Consider the following 17233-nt stretch of genomic DNA (forward strand, 5'->3'; position numbering starts at 1 on the left):
ACAGCTGTCCCTCAGGCAGGCATTCAGTCACTGGCAAAAGAAATTGCAACTAGTACAAAGGGTGAGGAGCTAATCCCATACCTGGAGAAGACCCTGACAACTAATAATGTGTGCATGCATGATCATGTGCTTGTGTGTTTCCTCATTGTTGTAAACATGAACCCTCCATGGAGATATCAAGAACCTTGTGGCTTCCCCAGCTGCCAAACCAGTAGCATGCAGACTGTGGAAGGGGACACACCAGTGACATGGTTTATCACTGTGTACTTGAAGAGGATGGTGAGTTTGAGTTTGAGACCTGAGGTCTCGTCTGTGTTCCAAGGAAGTGATGGAGATGAGGGAACACAGTCCAAACCATGTGGTTATCATTCCAAGCCCCCCACAGCCACAGAGGTCCTGCAGACCCTCCATGCATCAGCTGGGGAAGGAGACCCACATCTCCTCTCCCAGTGCCTGTACCCACCCAAAGGACCAAACACAACCATCAGTCTTGTCAAACTGCTTTAATATTTGGACATAAAGACAGGACAGAGCCAGTTAGGCTGTGCACAAACAAGATCCCCTTGAGCAACAGTGCAAGGCTGCTGAGCTTCCCTTCTCAATGGAGGTGTGGGTTTGGCCAAGATGCAGTTCAGCCGATGACCGCATCCTGAGCATGCCAGTGGGGTGCATGTGTTGGGTAAGGAAAAGGGATAGGGGCTTGCAAGGGCAGCTCAGAGGTTGTTCAGCTCCAGTAAGGTCTGGTCCAGGACCTGGTGTATCCCCACATTCTCCTCTTTGGCACTGGCCAGGCTCTCTGTGAATACAAGGGACACCCAGCCACGCACACAGACACAAACCAAATGTACCCAGGTGCAGCGGGATGCACACACACCACACACACACACACACACACACACACACACACACACACACACACACATGGACATTTCAGTACAGCAACAGCCCCCAGTCAAACGGGGAATCCCCTGTGGAGTATAGTCCACACAGGTAGCCCCAATTCTGGCAGGGATGAGTCCAGCCATTCTGGGATCTGCCAGGGAAGCCAGGCCAGTCAGGCTGGTCACTGGGACAGGCAGTTACCACTCTTCAGCATTTCCATCTTCCCAGGTTGCCCCGTTGCCCGTGGCTGAGCACTCTGCAGCACAGGTGCCGCTGGCGAGTACCATTATTTGGCCAGACACTGGGGCATCACCACTGGCCAGCTGCAGGCACATGCACAAACCCTTGGCCAGCAGAAGCAGAGAACCGATGCCTGCTGCATGACCCACCAGTGCTCCGTGAAGAAAAGAAGTGAGAAAGCAGCCCATGAACAGCCCAGGAGAGTGGGCAGAGGACAACAGAGATAAGGAGCAGAGCTAACAAGGCTACAAGGATAAGCTCTGCCGGGCAGCCTTCTGCCAAGGCAGCCTCCCTCTGGTGTTCACTTCCAAATGGCATCCTGCTTCCCCCAGAGACAGGAATGGAACAAGACTGCTGTCCACCCAGCCCTATCTCCTATCTCAGTGTGCCCTGCTAGCCTCTTCCCTGTCCCAAATTTGGGGCAGCAGGTGCTGCTAGATCCCCAGCTCTTTTCCCAACCTTCCCAGCACCCTCCAAGGACCTCTTTCTAAGGGGATCCATCCTGCACAATTTGGGGTGACCAGAGTGAGGAGGAAGAGGCTGCCCACTGACTCGCAGGACAAGGGGAGGAAGGCAGCAGTACAAACCACCACATCCCTCCCGAGAAGAACCAGGATGATGCCAGAGGACATCCATGACTACATGGGCATCCCAGAACATCCCAAAACCTTTCATATCTCTCCCACAAAAACTGATCAACTCCAGAGGGGCGCCCTGTCCTGCCCCATCAGGGTAGTTACCCCTATGAGGATAAGGCAAGGCTTCACACCCTGCCTCACCCCAGCGGGGAGGGGCTCCCAGCCTGGAGCCAGCCTGGCCAAAATGGGGCAGGGAGGCTGGGCCGGGGCCAGGAGCTCTGGGCTGCTCAGTTGTTAAGTTCAGTAAGGATGACCCGCAGCTCGTTAGTGAGAACACGGTTTTTCTCGGCCTCCTGCTGAGAGCGCTCTAGAGAAAATGGAGAGACATCAACGCAGCACAGGAAAGAGAGAGAAAAAAGTGAGTTAGTGAAAAGAGACAGCATTCCTGAAAGCCTTCACTGGAAACACCACAAGCCACCCAGCCAGTGGTGGGATACAGCTGGACTGGCAGGAGGCAGCCAGTCTTTGTGCAGGGACAAGGCTGTAGGTCCACCAATTTGGAAACTGGGTTCTGGGACAGGGTAGGGTGGTGAGGAAGGAGGAGGTGGATCAAGACCAATTTAGAGATCACAAGAGATCACTACTGAAGGGTAGCACGAGCCTCTTCACCAAGAGAAGGTGATGCAGGAGTTATGACAGGGATGAGATTGCTGCTTGTAGGCAATGTCTGAGAGTAGAGACAGGGAATGGACAGGACCAGGTCTAACCCTGACGTTTCACACCAAAAGACTCATGGAGAAAATGGCACGAGATGGGAAAAGCTGCGTACGAGAGTCAGGGGGTGGCAGGGGTCAGCACAATGGCCCCGTCCTGCTCAGCCTGGCAGCATGGGAGCCTCTTGGGTCTCAGCCATAGTCAGCCTGGGGGGCCCGTGGCTGTGAACTGCCTGCAACCACCTCCTACCACACTGCTGACAGCACCCACATGAGACAGGCAGGAGATGAGGGACAGAGTGGCATGAAGAAAACAAAGGAGAAACCAATGTTAAATTTTTATTGATATCAACTCATTAACCCAGAGGGACAGAACACAAAAGAAAAGTCATGAGATGCAAACTGAAGAGCAATGTGCAAAGGACAGAAGGGTGAGGGAGGAGTGAGGGTCGCCTGCCTGCCGGGGAACAAGGTGTCTGCACAGTTGGATCCAACCCTCTATCCCCCAGGCCTGAGCTTTGGCAGTGAAGGTGCCGCTTCCCCAATGCAGGTCATCCCCATGCTGGGGCCAGCAAGCAGCACCAGGGGACTTTGCTGGAAGTATATCGGGGGGGGAAATGGCCCCCCAGCCCTGGAGCTGCAGGGTCCCCAGTGCTTCTGCTGCTGGGGAGCCAAGGAGGGAGCTGCTGGAACAAAGGGCTTCTGGGCACAGTCCTGATCCCCAGGGCAATGCTGTGGCATGGGCCTACAACTACACTGTCCAGTCAGTATGTGGGGCTGCTCTCCTGCCCTGAACAAACAGCTCTAAGCACCTACACCTTGTCTCCCCAAAGAGGGGTACAGCGGGAACACCCCGGGTCAGCTCCTGTCCCAAAGGAGCTGATGGACAGGCACAGGCTAGGTAGGACAGAGGAGGACAGAGAGGGTAGGGAGAGAGGTGGGATGGCCAGGCAGGCAAACAGCCAAACTGAGGAGTGACAGGCAGGGAGCAGGCGCAGTGCTGGTGCCCAGCGTGGGGCTCAGAGGGAGGTGATGTCATTAAGTGCATTGTCCAGCTCCTCGCTGATGGCTTTGTACTTCATCTTCTGCGCATACACTTCATCTGCAGGTGAAGGCAGGCAGGGAGCAGATGGTGGAATAGAGTGGAGGACACAAGGTGGAGAGAGAGAGTGGCTGTGAGCAGCGGGCTGAGGGCAGCAGGGGTGTGCGGGCACAGGCAGCATGGATGTGACCCTATTGCCTACCCGAGGGCAGGGCCCAGACCCCAGGAGCTCTGTGCTCCCACACCAGATGCCGCAGCATCCAGCTGCTCTGCTCCCAGAAATCCGGACCACCCCTCCCTCTGGCCAAGAACTGTCCAGCCCCACCAGGGGCATGGTGTGTCCAGTGCCACCCCAGGAAAGAAGGACACGGGGCTGGTGGGGACATTTTACCTTCTAGGTCATCAATGGTTTTCTCCAGCTTTGCCACAGACCTCTCGGCAAACTCCGCCCGGGTCTCAGCCTGTGGGAAACACAGCGGGGAAAGGGTGAGCTGCAGGACTCTCAGTGGGTGGTGCAGGCTGCACTGCACTCCAAATCTGCCCCATTTGCATCTCTGGCACCCTCTTCCAGAAGCCCTCTCATGGGAAAGGCAAGGGACAAGAAGGCTCCATGAAGCCTCACACCCTAAATCAGAACAGACTAATGAAAGTCATCCCAGACCACCTGCTATGATGCTGGGTTGCAATTTAGGAAACTGTGAGAGGACATAGGCATAATGGGGTCAAAACACATTCAGGATGGCATGCACTGATTCTGTGGCAGCCCTCCAACCCTTACCTCCTTCAGCTTTTCCCCTAGAAGCTTGATTTCCTCCTCGTACTTATCCTCCTTGGTGGAATACTGCAGAGACAGAGACAAGCACCTGTGAGTCCCCAGGCATGCCTCCAGCTGTCCTTCACCCCAGCAGGAGACTGCAGCATTCCCAGACCCCACGCCTTCTTCCCAACCCTAGCAGCCTCCCTGGGTCCTACCTTGTCAGCCTGGGCCTCCAGGGACTTCAAGTTGTTGGTGACAATTTTCAGCTCCTCCTCTAGGTCACCACATTTACTACATCCCAAGCAGGGCCGGCAGGAGGGGGGGAGCAGGGCCAGAGGGCAGGAGAGAGGCAGGAGCAGAAAGAACAGGCACGGGGAAGCAGGAAAGAAAGAGAGAAAACAAGTTGAGAAAGGAGAAAACTCAGTGCAGGTGGACCAGGAGCAGAGCCACTGCGAGCAGGAGCCGCCAGGACGCATCTGTTCATCCGTTCCTTGTGCTTCCTTGCACGGATACCTCATGCATCACCACCAGCCAAGCTCTTGCTGGCTCCGCCAGGGAAGCAGGGATGGAGGGATGGAGGAGCGTGCCCGGCCTGCACCTGCTGGAGAGGTGGGCAAGGGGAGGCTGGTGCTGGAGGCAGTGGTGCAGAAAGGAGAGAGGTGGCTCGCATGGTTCGAGAGACAGCGACAGAGAGAGGGGGCTGCTGCACATCGCCCCACGCCCCTGCCCCAGTACCTCTTCCTCTGAGGCAATGAGGGATTTGAGAGACTGGTCCATGGTCCGCAGCTCTTCTTCCAACTGTCTCACTCGGCTGGGGTGGAAGAGGGGCACCCCGGGAGGGGGACAGCAGAGAACAGGGTCAAAGATATGATGCCAGTGGGTTGGCACACCCCTACCCCCAGCCTGCAAACCCAAAGACCACCCCAGTGACACACCCTGCTGCTTCCAGGGACAGACATCCCCCTCCCCATGTCTGCCAGGGATTTGGGACAAGGGTTGTGTGGGGCCCCTGCATGCTGCCCACCAGGAGCCCCACTCACCTCTCTGCCACCTCTGCCCTCTCCTCGGAGCGCTCCAGCTCTCCCTCAAGAACGACCAGCTTGCGGGCAACCTGTTGATGGCAGCGAGTGACCCATGTTAGCCCTGTGCCTGCCTCAACTGGGGGCATAGGGCTAACAGGAGATGGCTCTGGGTGCTGCCAGGGTGTCTGGACTGGGGAATGGGGTACACACCTCCTCATATTTGCGGTCAGCCTCCTCTGCTATGTGCTTCGCCTCCTTCAGCTGCATTTCCTGGAGTTCCATCTTCTCTTCATCCTTCATGGCCCTGTTTTCGATGACCTTCATGCCTCTGAGGAAAGACCATGCCAGATTTTACTGCTTGTGGGTCAAGGTGTCATCTGCACATCCTGCCTGCCCATCTGCACATCCTGTACCCTAATCACACCACCTTCTAGCTTCAGAGACACGGGACATTGCTCAGGGAGCATGGCATACAGTAGGACCACACCACCAGTACCGTAAAAATGCTCCTGTGGAGAATTACAGTGGAACTGGCCCCAGGGCTATGTTCTAGAGTGAGGTATATCTATGGTGGCACTCAAGCAGGCAGGTTCTGACCCCATGTTTGGTGGGAAAAGGTGTCCAGCCCAGGATGAGCCAGCCACAACCTCCACAAAAACAGCCTGACAGGCTGGAAGCCCTTAGGAAATATTGGAAAATGTCCTGTGGCAAAGCCTTTTTCATTCAAAGTGATGCTCACAAATAGGGAATTACCAAACCCCCACAGAAGGAGACTCTCCTCCTCTCACTAAATGCTGTTGCTCAAACTGATCTTTGCCAATGAGGGAAGAGCTCACATAACTGCCAGGAACACTGTAACATGCTGGGTGCTCCCATACAAACTGAGTGTCCTTGCCTGCACAGCTCCAGTCTGGGAAACATACTTGCCCTGAGGATGGGGCAACATACACCCTCTAGAAGTCTTTTTGAATGAGGCTGTCTAGTCCTCAAATCTGACCTTCGTTACCAGCACAGAGGTTTCCTCTTGGGTTCTTATTTTGTCCTTGGGCGTCTTAAGCTGCTCTGGGAAATAAAACATGCTCATATTGTCCTCTGGCTTTGGTTACAGTCTGGTGCTTTTATAAATACCAGATAAAATTTTTCAGGATGTTATGTGTGCTCTGGATAAGAGTGTCTGTATCTGGGGGACTTCTTTGCATTGTGGCTTTGCTCTCTCCCTTTGAAGTCTGCAGGAAAGTGAACAGAAACCCCAACAAGGTCACCTCAGAGGGACCCTCACTGCAAAACTAAGGGGGCTGTCTGGAGTCCATGGTGACCTGACACCATTCCCACTGTCCCTTTCCATCCCACCTCTCGCTCTCATCAGCCGCCTTCTCAGCTTCCTCCAGCTTCTGCAGGGCAGTGGCCAGACGCTCCTGGGCGCGGTCCAGCTCCTCCTCTACCAGCTGGATACGGCGGTTGAGGGAAGCCACTTCAGCCTCAGCCTGGGGGAACAGAAACCCCTCAGTCATCCCATGTCAAATACATAAATTGTAAAAAGCATTTTCAATTATTACTCCTGTTTACCATCCGGAACGCCCCTTGGCACTGCGTGACAAGCCCATGTTCACTGGAATGGCTTGCCTGACCATGCGTTCCCTCGCCTCTCTATAGGGTTATCTCCATCCCTAGTGGCTGTTTGATGCTGGCTTCTCCCAGCCTTGCCATGTGCAGCCCCACCATGTCCTTACACTTCCAGCTCCCGCCCCAGAGGGGGACAGGGCACGTTCGCTGGGGCAGGGTGGCCATAGCAGCCGTGTCGTCATGGGGATGGTATTTGGGGTTTGCAGAGCAGTGAGTAAAGGGGGAGGAATGCCCCGTGCAGCTTCGCTCCCGAAAAGGAGATCGGAGCTGCTTGTGGATTTCCTGTTTACAGAGGCGGTGGAGTGAGCCGGGAGCTTCTCCTGCAGGAGCCCCCAGGGCCCTGTGCAACAGGGCAGCCTGAAGCTGAGCACGGAGCCCCCCCAGCTGATGCACAGCACAGTGCCGGGGGCAGTGGAGCGAGTCGCCCTCAGCAGGCTGGCTCCTGGCCAAGATGAGGCTGGCAGGACCAGAGCCCTCCCTTTCCCAGGCTCCCCACGCACAGGGCTGGGAGCTGGGGCCGGCCAGGAGCAGTGGCCCTGGCCCTCTGCCAGCCTGTTGACGCCTGGCCTTGCACTCTTTCCATTTGGTAAAGGCCTCCTGCTCCATCGCCACAGTCAGAAAATGCTGCCTCAGCAGCTCTCAGCCCCGCTTCCCACTAGGAGGGTGCGAGGAAGACAAACCCCCGAATATCAAAGGATGGGTGGCAATAAGATCTCACTGTGAGGAGCAGCTCCATGCACCAACCCAGGAGACAGAGGCTCCTGCTTGTATTCACAGGCTGCAGCAGGACTGGCTGGCTGCAGTGCCTGGACACAGCCAGCCTCATGCCCCAGCTCTCGGAATGCCCCCGGGAATACTAGCCAAGCACAGGGACTATGGGAGCAGCAAGGGGCTGTCACCCTCCATGGCCCCACTGAGCAATCCCCTGTGGGGAGCTGGCGGGGTGGGGACAGGAGCAGCCGGCACCTCTTTGAGGCGGCTGCCAGCCCCACAGCTGCCAGCCCCAGAGCCGCCACCGCCCCATGATCGCCCTTTCTACAGACACTCAGAGACCTCGTCCCCTGCCAGACCGCCCAATCCCCATTGGAGCTGGCGCCCACAGGGCAGCGCTGTGCCTGCAGCATCAGCCTCACTGCGTCGGTAGATTTTTTTTCCCGGGGAATCACCCCCCAAGTGGGTCAGAACTGCCCGGATGGACACTTGGGAATATGAGCTCTCCCGGCAGCTCCCAGTGACCAGGGAACCCGATCTGAGGCTGCAGGAAGGGGCCATTTCCTCCGCACACAGCCCGAGTGACAACAACCCGGGTACCGCACCCAGCTCTGCCGCTCCTGATATGGTGAGAATGTTGAATGAGTGGGCATAGGAAAAAGAAAGAAAGGAAGAAAACAGAAAGCTCCAACAACTACAAAGACAAACCAGGAAAAAGCTGCAGCTTGGGCATACCATCCCGCTGCCAAAATGGAAAATTTTGGCCTGGGGCAGTGTGAAGGGATGGCGTGTCCCCACGAAGGGACAGGTTGGAGCTAAAGCTCTGCGGCCCGAACGGCTGAGTCCCCTGGAAGCCGCACAAGAGCCTGGGCGTGGGATTCTGAGCTGTGCACGCCGGCCTGCGAGGGAAGAGATCCGTTCCCAGGAGGCACCCGATCCCAAGGCAGGGCTGGCTTTGTCCGCTCCCGGCCAGCCGGGGAGCCCAGGGGAGCCCCGCTGCCCGCAGCATCTTCTCTCGCCACACCGACGGAGGAGGGAGGCGGCGGGCGGAGGCCGCCCGAGGCAGGCACTGCCCGAGCTCCCTGCCCCGGGCTCTCGCCAGCTGGAGGCGGCTCCCCGGGAACCTCCCGGCGCTGCTGCGCCCCGGCGGCAGCCGGCCCGGCTACCGGGGCTCAGGGCACCGGGGCCGGCCCGCCAGAAGCGATGCCGGGGCCGGCGGGGGATCCCGAGGAGCTGTCGGGTGCCCCCCGCCCTCCCTCTTCCCATTCCAGCGGCCCTTACCCGCTCCCGGGCCTGCCGCTCGGCATCGGCCTCCCGCTGCAGGTGCTCGGCGCGCTCCTCCGCCTCGTCGGCCACCTGCTGCAGGCTTTGGATCTTCTTCTTGACGGCATCGATGGAGCTGGGGCTGGCCATGGCGGAGGCTGCCGGCGGGGAGGCCACACCGCCGAACCCTTTGTGGGATCCGCCCGGCTCGGGCAGGAAGCGCTCAGGCAGCGGCCGCTCCCGCCGCCCGCCCTGCCTCCATCCCTTCCTGCTCCTCCTCCTCCTCCTCCTCCTCCTCCTGCTCCTGCTCCTGCTCCTGCTCCTGCTGGGCTGCCTCCGGCCGACCTGCTCCGCCGCTCCCCCGGGCGAGGCGTGCGGTGCTCACCCACGGCAGGAGAGAGTTCCCACGCCGGGAGCGATGCACAGTGCCCCTCATCCCAAATAGGACAGAGGGTGTCCCCGGGCAGCGTGCGTGTCCTTCCCAGGCTTTGGTCACTGTCTCTACATCCCCGCCAAGGCAAGATGCAGAGCTGCTTCTGGGCAGGGCACAGTGTCCCCCCACCCTGGGTCAGCACGCATGGTCCCGGGGGGGTGCATGGTCCCCTAAGGGGGTACGTGGTACCCCAGAGAGGGCACACAGTGGCCCCAAGGCAGGGCACACACTTCTCTCCGTGCCCAGGATGCATACTGCCCCCCAGGAAGGGGTGCACAGTCACACTGAAATACCCCAGAGCAGTGGAGAGGAGCTCAGGGAAATAGACTCTTTTCCAGCAGTCCCCGCAGTCTGTGAGTGCTGGAGCCTGTCCTGTGGAGCCCCCATGGCCACAGGAGCAATGTACTCATGTTAGTTGCCAAGTGCTGCCTTCCCCAGCCATTGCTGCAGAGCTAAGGAGGGTTGGGGAGTTTTTTGTTATGGGAAGTCAGTCAGAGGCATGAGCAGAGCCTGCTCCTGGGCTTTCTCCAGGGGTACCTGGGCTGCAGCCAGGTGCCCAGCATCCATCACGTTTAGTCCCTTGGTATTTGCTCCCCAATGTGAGGACCTATCCTGCAGCCCCACAGAGACTCAGGGGGCCCATGGAGACCCTGGCACCTCCTGCCTCGGGGACTGTGCCCTAAGGGGGAGGTCAAAGCTCCAGCTCCTGGCTCTCCATCCTGGCTGGGCCACATGTCTTGATCCATCAGAAGATGTTGGAGCTGCTGGCACTCAATCCTCCCTTAAGATGTACTGACAGCTCCCTGGCTGCACTTCACACCTGCCTCCAGGAATGCCAGCTCCCAGGCTGACCTCACCAGCTGGCATCAGCTCCAGGGCCAGGGGTCCTGGGGGTGACTCAGCCCCACTGCTATCTGCACCCTGCAGATCCGTGTCCCCTTGCCAAGAAGCAGCGGAAGACGTGATACTGTGGGTCCCCTGGGAGCACACAGCCTTGGGCTTGGCCGTGGGTCTCGCTGGTCCTGCCCCTTCCCAGTCCAAGGCCTGGATGTCAGCAATGCACAAGCCAGGACATGGGGCCCAGTGCAGGAGCAAGGGTTCCTGGCAGCAGTGGGGCAGGGACGAGCCAGCTGCAGGCAGAAGGGGGACAGGTTAGGGGGCAGCCACCCTGATCCCCCAGTCGCCAGGCTAAGTGCCTCCTGCCGTGGCCCCACCCCGAGATGCAGTCACTTCCCAGCAGAGTCCAGTTCCCTCCCACCAGCTCAGGGAATCGCCAAATAAGAGCAAAGTCTTGGCTGGGGAAAGCAGCTGGGGCGGGAACACGGGTGAAGCTTTTGGGATCATGGCCTGGGAACAGCAGAGTTTCCCTAAGGCCCCTCTGGGGTGGCTGGGGACAGGCCAATGCTGGGGATGTGGGGCGGTGGAGAGGGCTGTTCTGCCCTAAACCTCTTGTCCCAGCTGCACCATTTCCAGCAGCCCTTGCCCATCCTGACCTGGGCACCATGGGCTGTCCCTCCTGGTGACAAGAGGTTCTAGGACCACAGTGGGCTCGCAGAGCTGCTGGGAAGCTCTGTGGAGTTGCTGATCAAGAATCAGGCATTCCCTGCTCTGCACTCTCTGACACTTGTCCGAGTGCCTGGCGCAAAGTGTTTGCACTCCTTAGTGCAGTCCCTATGGCTTTCCTGCCCCACCATCCAGTGCCAGCAGCAGGGCAGGGCCATACTGAGGTGGGTGTTTATTCTTTTAAGGCAATGACATTTTTGCCAAGAGCAGAAGGCTGCCTGCATGGCTGGTGTGAGCCTGAGCCGAGTGAGGAATTGGGACACGCTGTGCTCACAGCACTCACTGTCCTGGCAGCCAGGGAGGACACGGGGCTGCCTGGGGCGAGTGTGCTCTGGGGTCCACCCAGCGCTTCCTCTGCTGGAAGCAGGAGCTTGCTGCACCTCACACCAGGGAGGAGGTGACACCAGCCCTGGCACTTAGAGCTGTCAGCACATTCTGGTCCCTGGTGAGGAGGGGACTCCCAGAGCCCCACACATGGCGCAGCTTGTCCAGGCTTTGGGAGGGCTGTGCTGGTGATGGATCCCTAGCCCCGGTGCAGCCAGCCTCCAGCCTGACACGGCTCCTTCACCATGGCTCCTGCTCTGGCCCTTTCCTGTGGCTCCCATCCACTGTATCTTCTGATATGGGACTCTCCAAGCCCATGGATTTGCCGAATTGCTGTGGACCAAGCTCAGGGAAACACCCTCCCTGCCCAGGATGGCATCACACAGCCCACTGCCAGCAGCAAACCACTCCACACCCCTCAGCCCACATCTGCCCAGTCTTTGTCTGCCCCTTCCCTTGAGCCCTGCACTGCGAACGTCACGTCCACTCTCAGCCACACTGCGTTTGCCCTGTCCCATACCAGGACAGAACCATTGGATAAGTGTGAGCCCCACTGCACACAGCAGCCACCTTGCCCAGCTTGACAGGCCTGCCCCATGCTAGGTTAAACGTGCCCTTCCAGAGGATTCTCAGTGTTTTAAAGGAGAGTCATCTGTAAGACCAAAGAGGTCTGAGGAGATTATTGCAATGGCAACACCAGGCCACAGGACTGGTGTTGCCATTGCTTGTCCTTGTCCGCTCACCCCTGTCCTTGGCAGGGGCCTCAGAGATTTGACGCATCTCCCCCATTTAGCTCCATAAACCAGCTGGGATTGAATTTTTTGTTCTCAATCCTGAAAAGCCTGGCCATGCCCTGCTGGCTGTGCTCCAGACGGCTCTCCTTTAGCTTCTCCTCCAATTTCCAGGGTTGGTTTTCATCAAAGAGGGGCTGGCTATCAAAAGGAGTATTTATTTATAGGGTGTCAAATACCCTGTGTGGCACCACAGGTCGTTATACCCCATTCCCAAGCGGCCCCGTGGCCGCACACAGCTGTTCCACCCTTCATCCTGGCCAGGCACAAGCCAATTTCAACACCTTCCTAACATCTCCCCAGAGGGATCTATTTCCCAGGAGAAACATCAGTCATGGCACTAAATAAAACTCTTCCTGGCCTTGTCCTTCTCAGGGTACGAAGTAGAACACTGGACCCCAAATCCACCCAAATCCCCTTCCATACACCCCAAACATTCAGGCAGCACTCAGCAGTTAATCACAGCAAGAGATTTTTCTGTTTCTCTGATCTGCCACAGTTTAGCAAGCACCACAGTTTTTCCTATGAGCATTGAGGACGTGTGTGCCGGGGGACTTGTGACACAGCTTGGGACACTTGTCCCCCTTAGCTTTGGGGAGCCAGGCTGTAGGCTACCCCACAAAGCTCAGGACAGGACCAGCAACCAGCACTGCTCACCACAGCTGGCCTGCCCCCCCAGCCCACACAGGACCCATCAGCCCGGTTCAGTGTCAACATCGAAGGAATGGGATCCTGACAGTCTTCCCCTCGGACGCTTTCCATATAAGGGCCCCCTCTTCCTTAAACCCCCCCGAGGTCCAGAGCCTGTGTAGGGGAGGAGCTGCTGGCATGCCTACTTACATCTGTAGCTTTCTTCTCCGCCTGCTCCAGCTTCTCCTGGGCCTCCTTGACAGACTCGGAGTACTTCTCCACCTCATCCTCAGTGCCCTTCAGCTTCTTCTGCAGGCCCTGCTGTTCTTCCTCCAGCTGGGGAAAGGACAAAGGGTGGTGTTCAGGGGGGCTGGCAGTGTCTGCAAGGCTGGAAGGGGATCTGTCCTCCCATTCTCCTCCTGGGGACACCCAGCCTGTGTGGGGCACAGCAGGACAACATGGACATGGACATGTCCTCTGACAGCTTTGGGTCTACGGGTCCTTAGGGGGCTCTTGGCGTACAGCAACTTCCTGGACCCCCCTCATCCCTGAGCCTGGTGGAGGTAAGGGGGTGGTGGTCTCCTTCCCTGTATAGGGCACTGGAGAGCTCCTGTCTTGGGGATACAGCTCTGGGGGACACCAGTCTGTGTTCCCATCTCTGTGGCTGCAGTGGGAGTATGCAGTCCCCAGGGCTCTCCCTGGCACAGGGATAGGGAGATGGAACTGGGGCATCCCACTGAGATAAGACATGTTTGGGGGGACCAGTGTAAGGGGTCAAGGGTAAGAAACTGAAGTGTTGGTTCCTGGGGAACATGGGGTTCCTGGATCCACATGGGGTGATGTCCTTGGGGACATGGTCGCAGAGAGGGAAGGTCTTAAGGGCTGTCAATCCCTAGGGCTGGCATCCACAAACAGGACACCCAGTGGGGCAAGGTCCTTGGGCCAGGACATGCTTAGGACAGGGGACTCCAGGCTGGGGAACCAGCGTGGGGAGCTCAGTATGGGGATTGCGTGATCCTAGAGAGTGAGTGCAGTACCCCAGGCTGGACAATCTGTGGGATGGCATCCCCAGGGCTGGGCACCCAGCGGGATGGGGTTTCCAGGACTGGACAACCCTAGGGTGGAGAGTCCCCAGGCTGGACTCCCAGAAGAACAGAGTCCTGGGGCTGGACACCCCTCGAGTGGAGGGTACCCAGGTAATGCCGGGGAACCCCGTGGGAGACTCACCTGCTTGCAGCGATCCTCCGCCTGCTTCTTATCAGCCTCCGCTTGCTCGGCGCGGTCGATGGCATTCTCCTTGTCCAATTTCAGCATCTGCATCTTCTTCTTGATGGCCTCCATGGTGGCGGGGTGTCGGCGACGAGGCGCGGGGCGGCAGAGGGACGCGGAGCACCGGGAGCGGCGGGAGCACCGGGAGCGGAGGGAGCACCGGCACTGCGCTCCCCGCCCCGCCGAGCTGCCTAAAAGCTGGGGAGGGGCCGTGCCGGGCGGGGGCTGCCCCGGTACCTCCCCCGCCGCCCGCCAGCACCTTTTAGGGACTGGCTCGCCACCGGCCCTCGCACCGAGCGGGACGGGGGGGCGGCCCCCGGGCGGGCATCGCCGCAGCCCTGGCGCCCGGCACCCACCGGGGAACAGGGCGAGGGACGCCCCGGGTCACGGCGCTGGGGACGGTCCGGTGGTACTGGGCAAGAGACGCCCCGGGATAGTGGCATAGTGTGCTGTGGGCAGCCTGGTAGCACAGGGTGATGGACACCCCGCGGCAGCGCTGTGGTGGTACCCCGTGACACTGGATGAGGGACACTCCGCGGCACTGTGCTGGGGTACCCCAATGGCACCGGGCAGGGGACATCCTGGGGCACTGAGTACGGGCACCCCGGTGGCACTGGCCCCAGTTAGAGCTGTCCTCATGCTAGTGCCATAGGTACACCACATGCCCTGTCACAGCACCCTGGGGCCTGAGGGACCCTGCTTGCTGGCACTGGCCTGGGGACACCTCAAGGGCTGGCATGGCACTTGGGAACACCAGTGGGCTGGCGTTGAATTGTAGGGGTCACACTCAGGCTGTGATTGCACTGAGGGACAGGTTTGACTGGCACTGCCCACACAGGGGAAAACCCCCAGGAGAGAAGTGAGCAGAGCCCCTGACTTTCTCATCCAGCTTCTGGTGGGGCAGGAGGGCCAGGGCTCTGTGCAGACTTCTTGGCATCCACCGTCCTTCTGTCTTGCACCTTGGTGCCATTGTCCCTGGCACCCACAAGGACACCTGCCGCATGCATAGCCCCTAGAGTGGCATTTTAGAGTGACACAGGGCATACAGGCAGCTCACTGCCCCTCTTCATTTTTCTGCTCTAAATAAACTGTATTCCACAGGCAAAAAAATGCAAACCCTTCAAATCCCAGCTCCTCCAAAAATAACCTGTACTTTAATAACGATCGTAAATGCTTCTGGCACATTCCCAGCTGCAGGGTGGGCTGTGGGCCGGGGGGGCTGGAAGGAGCTGGTGGAGGGGCCATGGGACCTGTTTGGCACGTGTGGAAGGCTGGGATGGGATGGGGACAGGAGGGGTGCACAGGCTCCCCCAGCCTATTGCCCCTCGGCCGCAGCCAACCCTTGCTTGACACAACTTCTGGGTACCAGAGCTCCAAGAAGAGAGGAACAAAAAGTTTTTGACAGCTGGAGAAAGTGCCTTTTAGGAGCCCTCAGGCCCGGATGGTGGAGGGCATAGGAGGGATGGGAGCAGTCAGGGACCAGCAGGCTGCTGGCTCCATGGGGAAGGCAGAAGAGCCGCTGCTGGACTCCAGAGAGAAGCTATTAGTACTGATAAATTAGGCACATATTTGGACAAGGAAGTCTGTAACTGCCAGCGTGTGGCTTCTGGAGGGAGGGGGAAGATTCATCTCCCATCATCCCTGGGAGAGAATAATTGTTTTACTGTGAGATGTTTTTCAGCCTGGGGCAACTTCATGGCCTTGAGCAACTTCACGTGCTCAGTGCATGGGACAAATATAATGATGGCCATGGTGCAAGCAGCAAGGAAATTGCCCTGGAGCCAGGCCAGACCTCAGATGTGCCCCCAAAGGATGCTATTCTCTCTCTCTGCTCTCTTTGTCCCAGCCTCATAGCCATGTCTGATGGACACTGCTGGAGTAATCCGGGAGCCAAGGTCCATGACTCTGCCCGTAAGCCTCACCTCCGAGGTAACCTGTGAGAGAAGGGAGGGCAGAGAGACATGGGTGCACGTACCTCCCTTTGCTGCCCCATGCCCATGCCCACACTAGGGTCCGACCTTACTCCCAAGGAAAAGCTTGATGACTAATGGGACCTTTCCAGGTGCAATCCCCCATTGCCCCATCCCTGGACTCCCCAAGAAGTTGGGACATGGTTTGCCCAATAACCTCCAACTTAGCTGAATTTGGATCCCTGTGGTACCTTATGACTGGGTCATCCCAGCTCCAAACTTCTGTATGTGCTTTCCTGAACCTGCCTGCCAAAATAACCCTTTGATCAGTGTGTGCGAGTGAGGGGCGATGGTTAATCACACCCCCGTGTCCCTCCCCTGGTATTTATGCCACCGCCTCTTGCTAGTACCCAAGCTGGAGGACACAGCAGTGGATGTGCTCACAGCCCTGTGCAGGGGGTGCTGGAGCTCCCTTGTCCCCAGCCAGGACGAGGCCAGAGCTGCTGCCGTGCTGTGCCCGCTCACTGTCCTTGCTGGACACTGCGAAGGGCCCCATGTCCAAGCCGGTACCTGGGTGAGAGCCTGGGTCAGGGCAGCGCAGATTGTCAGGGGACAGCTGGGAGGACTGGGATGCCTGTGAGAGCCACAAATCCCCCCTGGAGCCTGGCCAGGGGTAAGTGTCTTAGGAGAAACAGCCCCTCCACACCCCCAGGGACGTGACCGCAGGGGACGGGGGTTGCTGTTGGGGGATAGTGCAGGATGCTGCCCTTGCCACTGATGTTTGTAGCTCACAGTACCAGAACAGCCCCAGAGGCAAAGGACACGTGCCAACCTGCCTGTGCCCCCGTTGCACCCTGCAACGTCCCTGGTGCACCCCACATCACCTCTGCCTGCCCTGCCACTGCTTAGGCCCCCCAAATCCCTGCTGAGTGACAGGGTGGGAACAGGTGGGGACACGCCGGGGCAGCTGATGCCCGCACAGGTTGGCTCTGGGGGGCTATTTTGGGGCGTGAGATCAACGCTGGCAGCCGGGAAGGCTCCGGCCACATTCCCAGACCCACACCACAACAGACTGCTACTTCCCCACTGATGGCCCACCAGTGACTATGGGGTGGGAGTCACCCCACCTGCACTCCTACTGCACCCTACCCAGGAGTATATATGGCTGGTAGCAGGAATGGGGCCAGGAGCTGAGCTCCAGACACAAATACCCACCCTGCCTTCCCTGAAGCCCAAATCCCCAAGAAACAAAATCCCCAAGATCCCCTCCTGCAGTGGTGGCCCCCCGGCAGCACCTGCGAGGCCAGCACATGGCTGGCAGTGGGGGTCCGGCCTGCCGGGTGCCTGGGGCTGGACGTGCCTCAAATATTTTCCATGCTGTATAAGCACCCGTGGTACACTCCCTCCCTCCCTTTGCTGGGAGGGAAGGCGCCCAGGCCCCCCTGCCCTCCCCTTCTGCTGGAGAGGCCCATTGATACCCAG

General features: G+C 58.7%; 1 protein-coding gene across 12 annotated transcripts; it reads right to left on the reverse strand.

The window, feature by feature from the left end:
* Positions 1-488: 488 nt before the first annotated feature.
* TPM2 (tropomyosin 2) lies at positions 489-13988 on the reverse strand. 12 transcript variants are annotated; one of them, XM_058043405.1, is made up of 9 exons: positions 13800-13988; positions 12783-12908; positions 6585-6718; positions 5445-5562; positions 5253-5323; positions 4948-5023; positions 4234-4296; positions 3847-3916; positions 489-2067 (listed from the first exon to the last, which is right to left on the reverse strand). In XM_058043405.1, exons 1-9 carry the CDS (start codon positions 13911-13913, stop codon positions 1988-1990), a joined length of 852 nt encoding a protein of 283 aa, XP_057899388.1. In that variant the 5' UTR covers positions 13914-13988; the 3' UTR covers positions 489-1987. The 12 variants fall into 12 exon arrangements, with proteins under 12 accessions (XP_057899388.1, XP_057899386.1, XP_057899387.1 ...); XM_058043403.1 differs by having other exon boundaries at positions 489-796; positions 13800-13987; XM_058043404.1 differs by lacking the exon at positions 4948-5023 and adding an exon at positions 4428-4503 and having other exon boundaries at positions 13800-13986.
* Positions 13989-17233: the final 3245 nt, after the last annotated feature.

The sequence above is a fragment of the Melospiza georgiana genome, chromosome Z (genome assembly GCF_028018845.1).
Source record: "Melospiza georgiana isolate bMelGeo1 chromosome Z, bMelGeo1.pri, whole genome shotgun sequence".
In the NCBI taxonomy this organism is placed as follows: Eukaryota; Metazoa; Chordata; class Aves; order Passeriformes; family Passerellidae; genus Melospiza; species Melospiza georgiana.

Excerpts from the sequence above, each read along its gene's own strand:
- TPM2 (XM_058043403.1), bottom strand. The coding sequence starts at position 13,913 with ATGGAGGCCATCAAGAAGAAGATGCAGATGCTGAAATTGGACAAGGAG. Across the intron at positions 12,909-13,799 it reads CGGAGGATCGCTGCAAGCAG|CTGGAGGAAGAACAGCAGGG; the intron begins GTGAGTCTCCCA and ends TCCTTTCCCCAG. Across the intron at positions 5,324-5,444 it reads CTGACCGCAAATATGAGGAG|GTTGCCCGCAAGCTGGTCGT; the intron begins GTGTGTACCCCA and ends TGCCATCAACAG.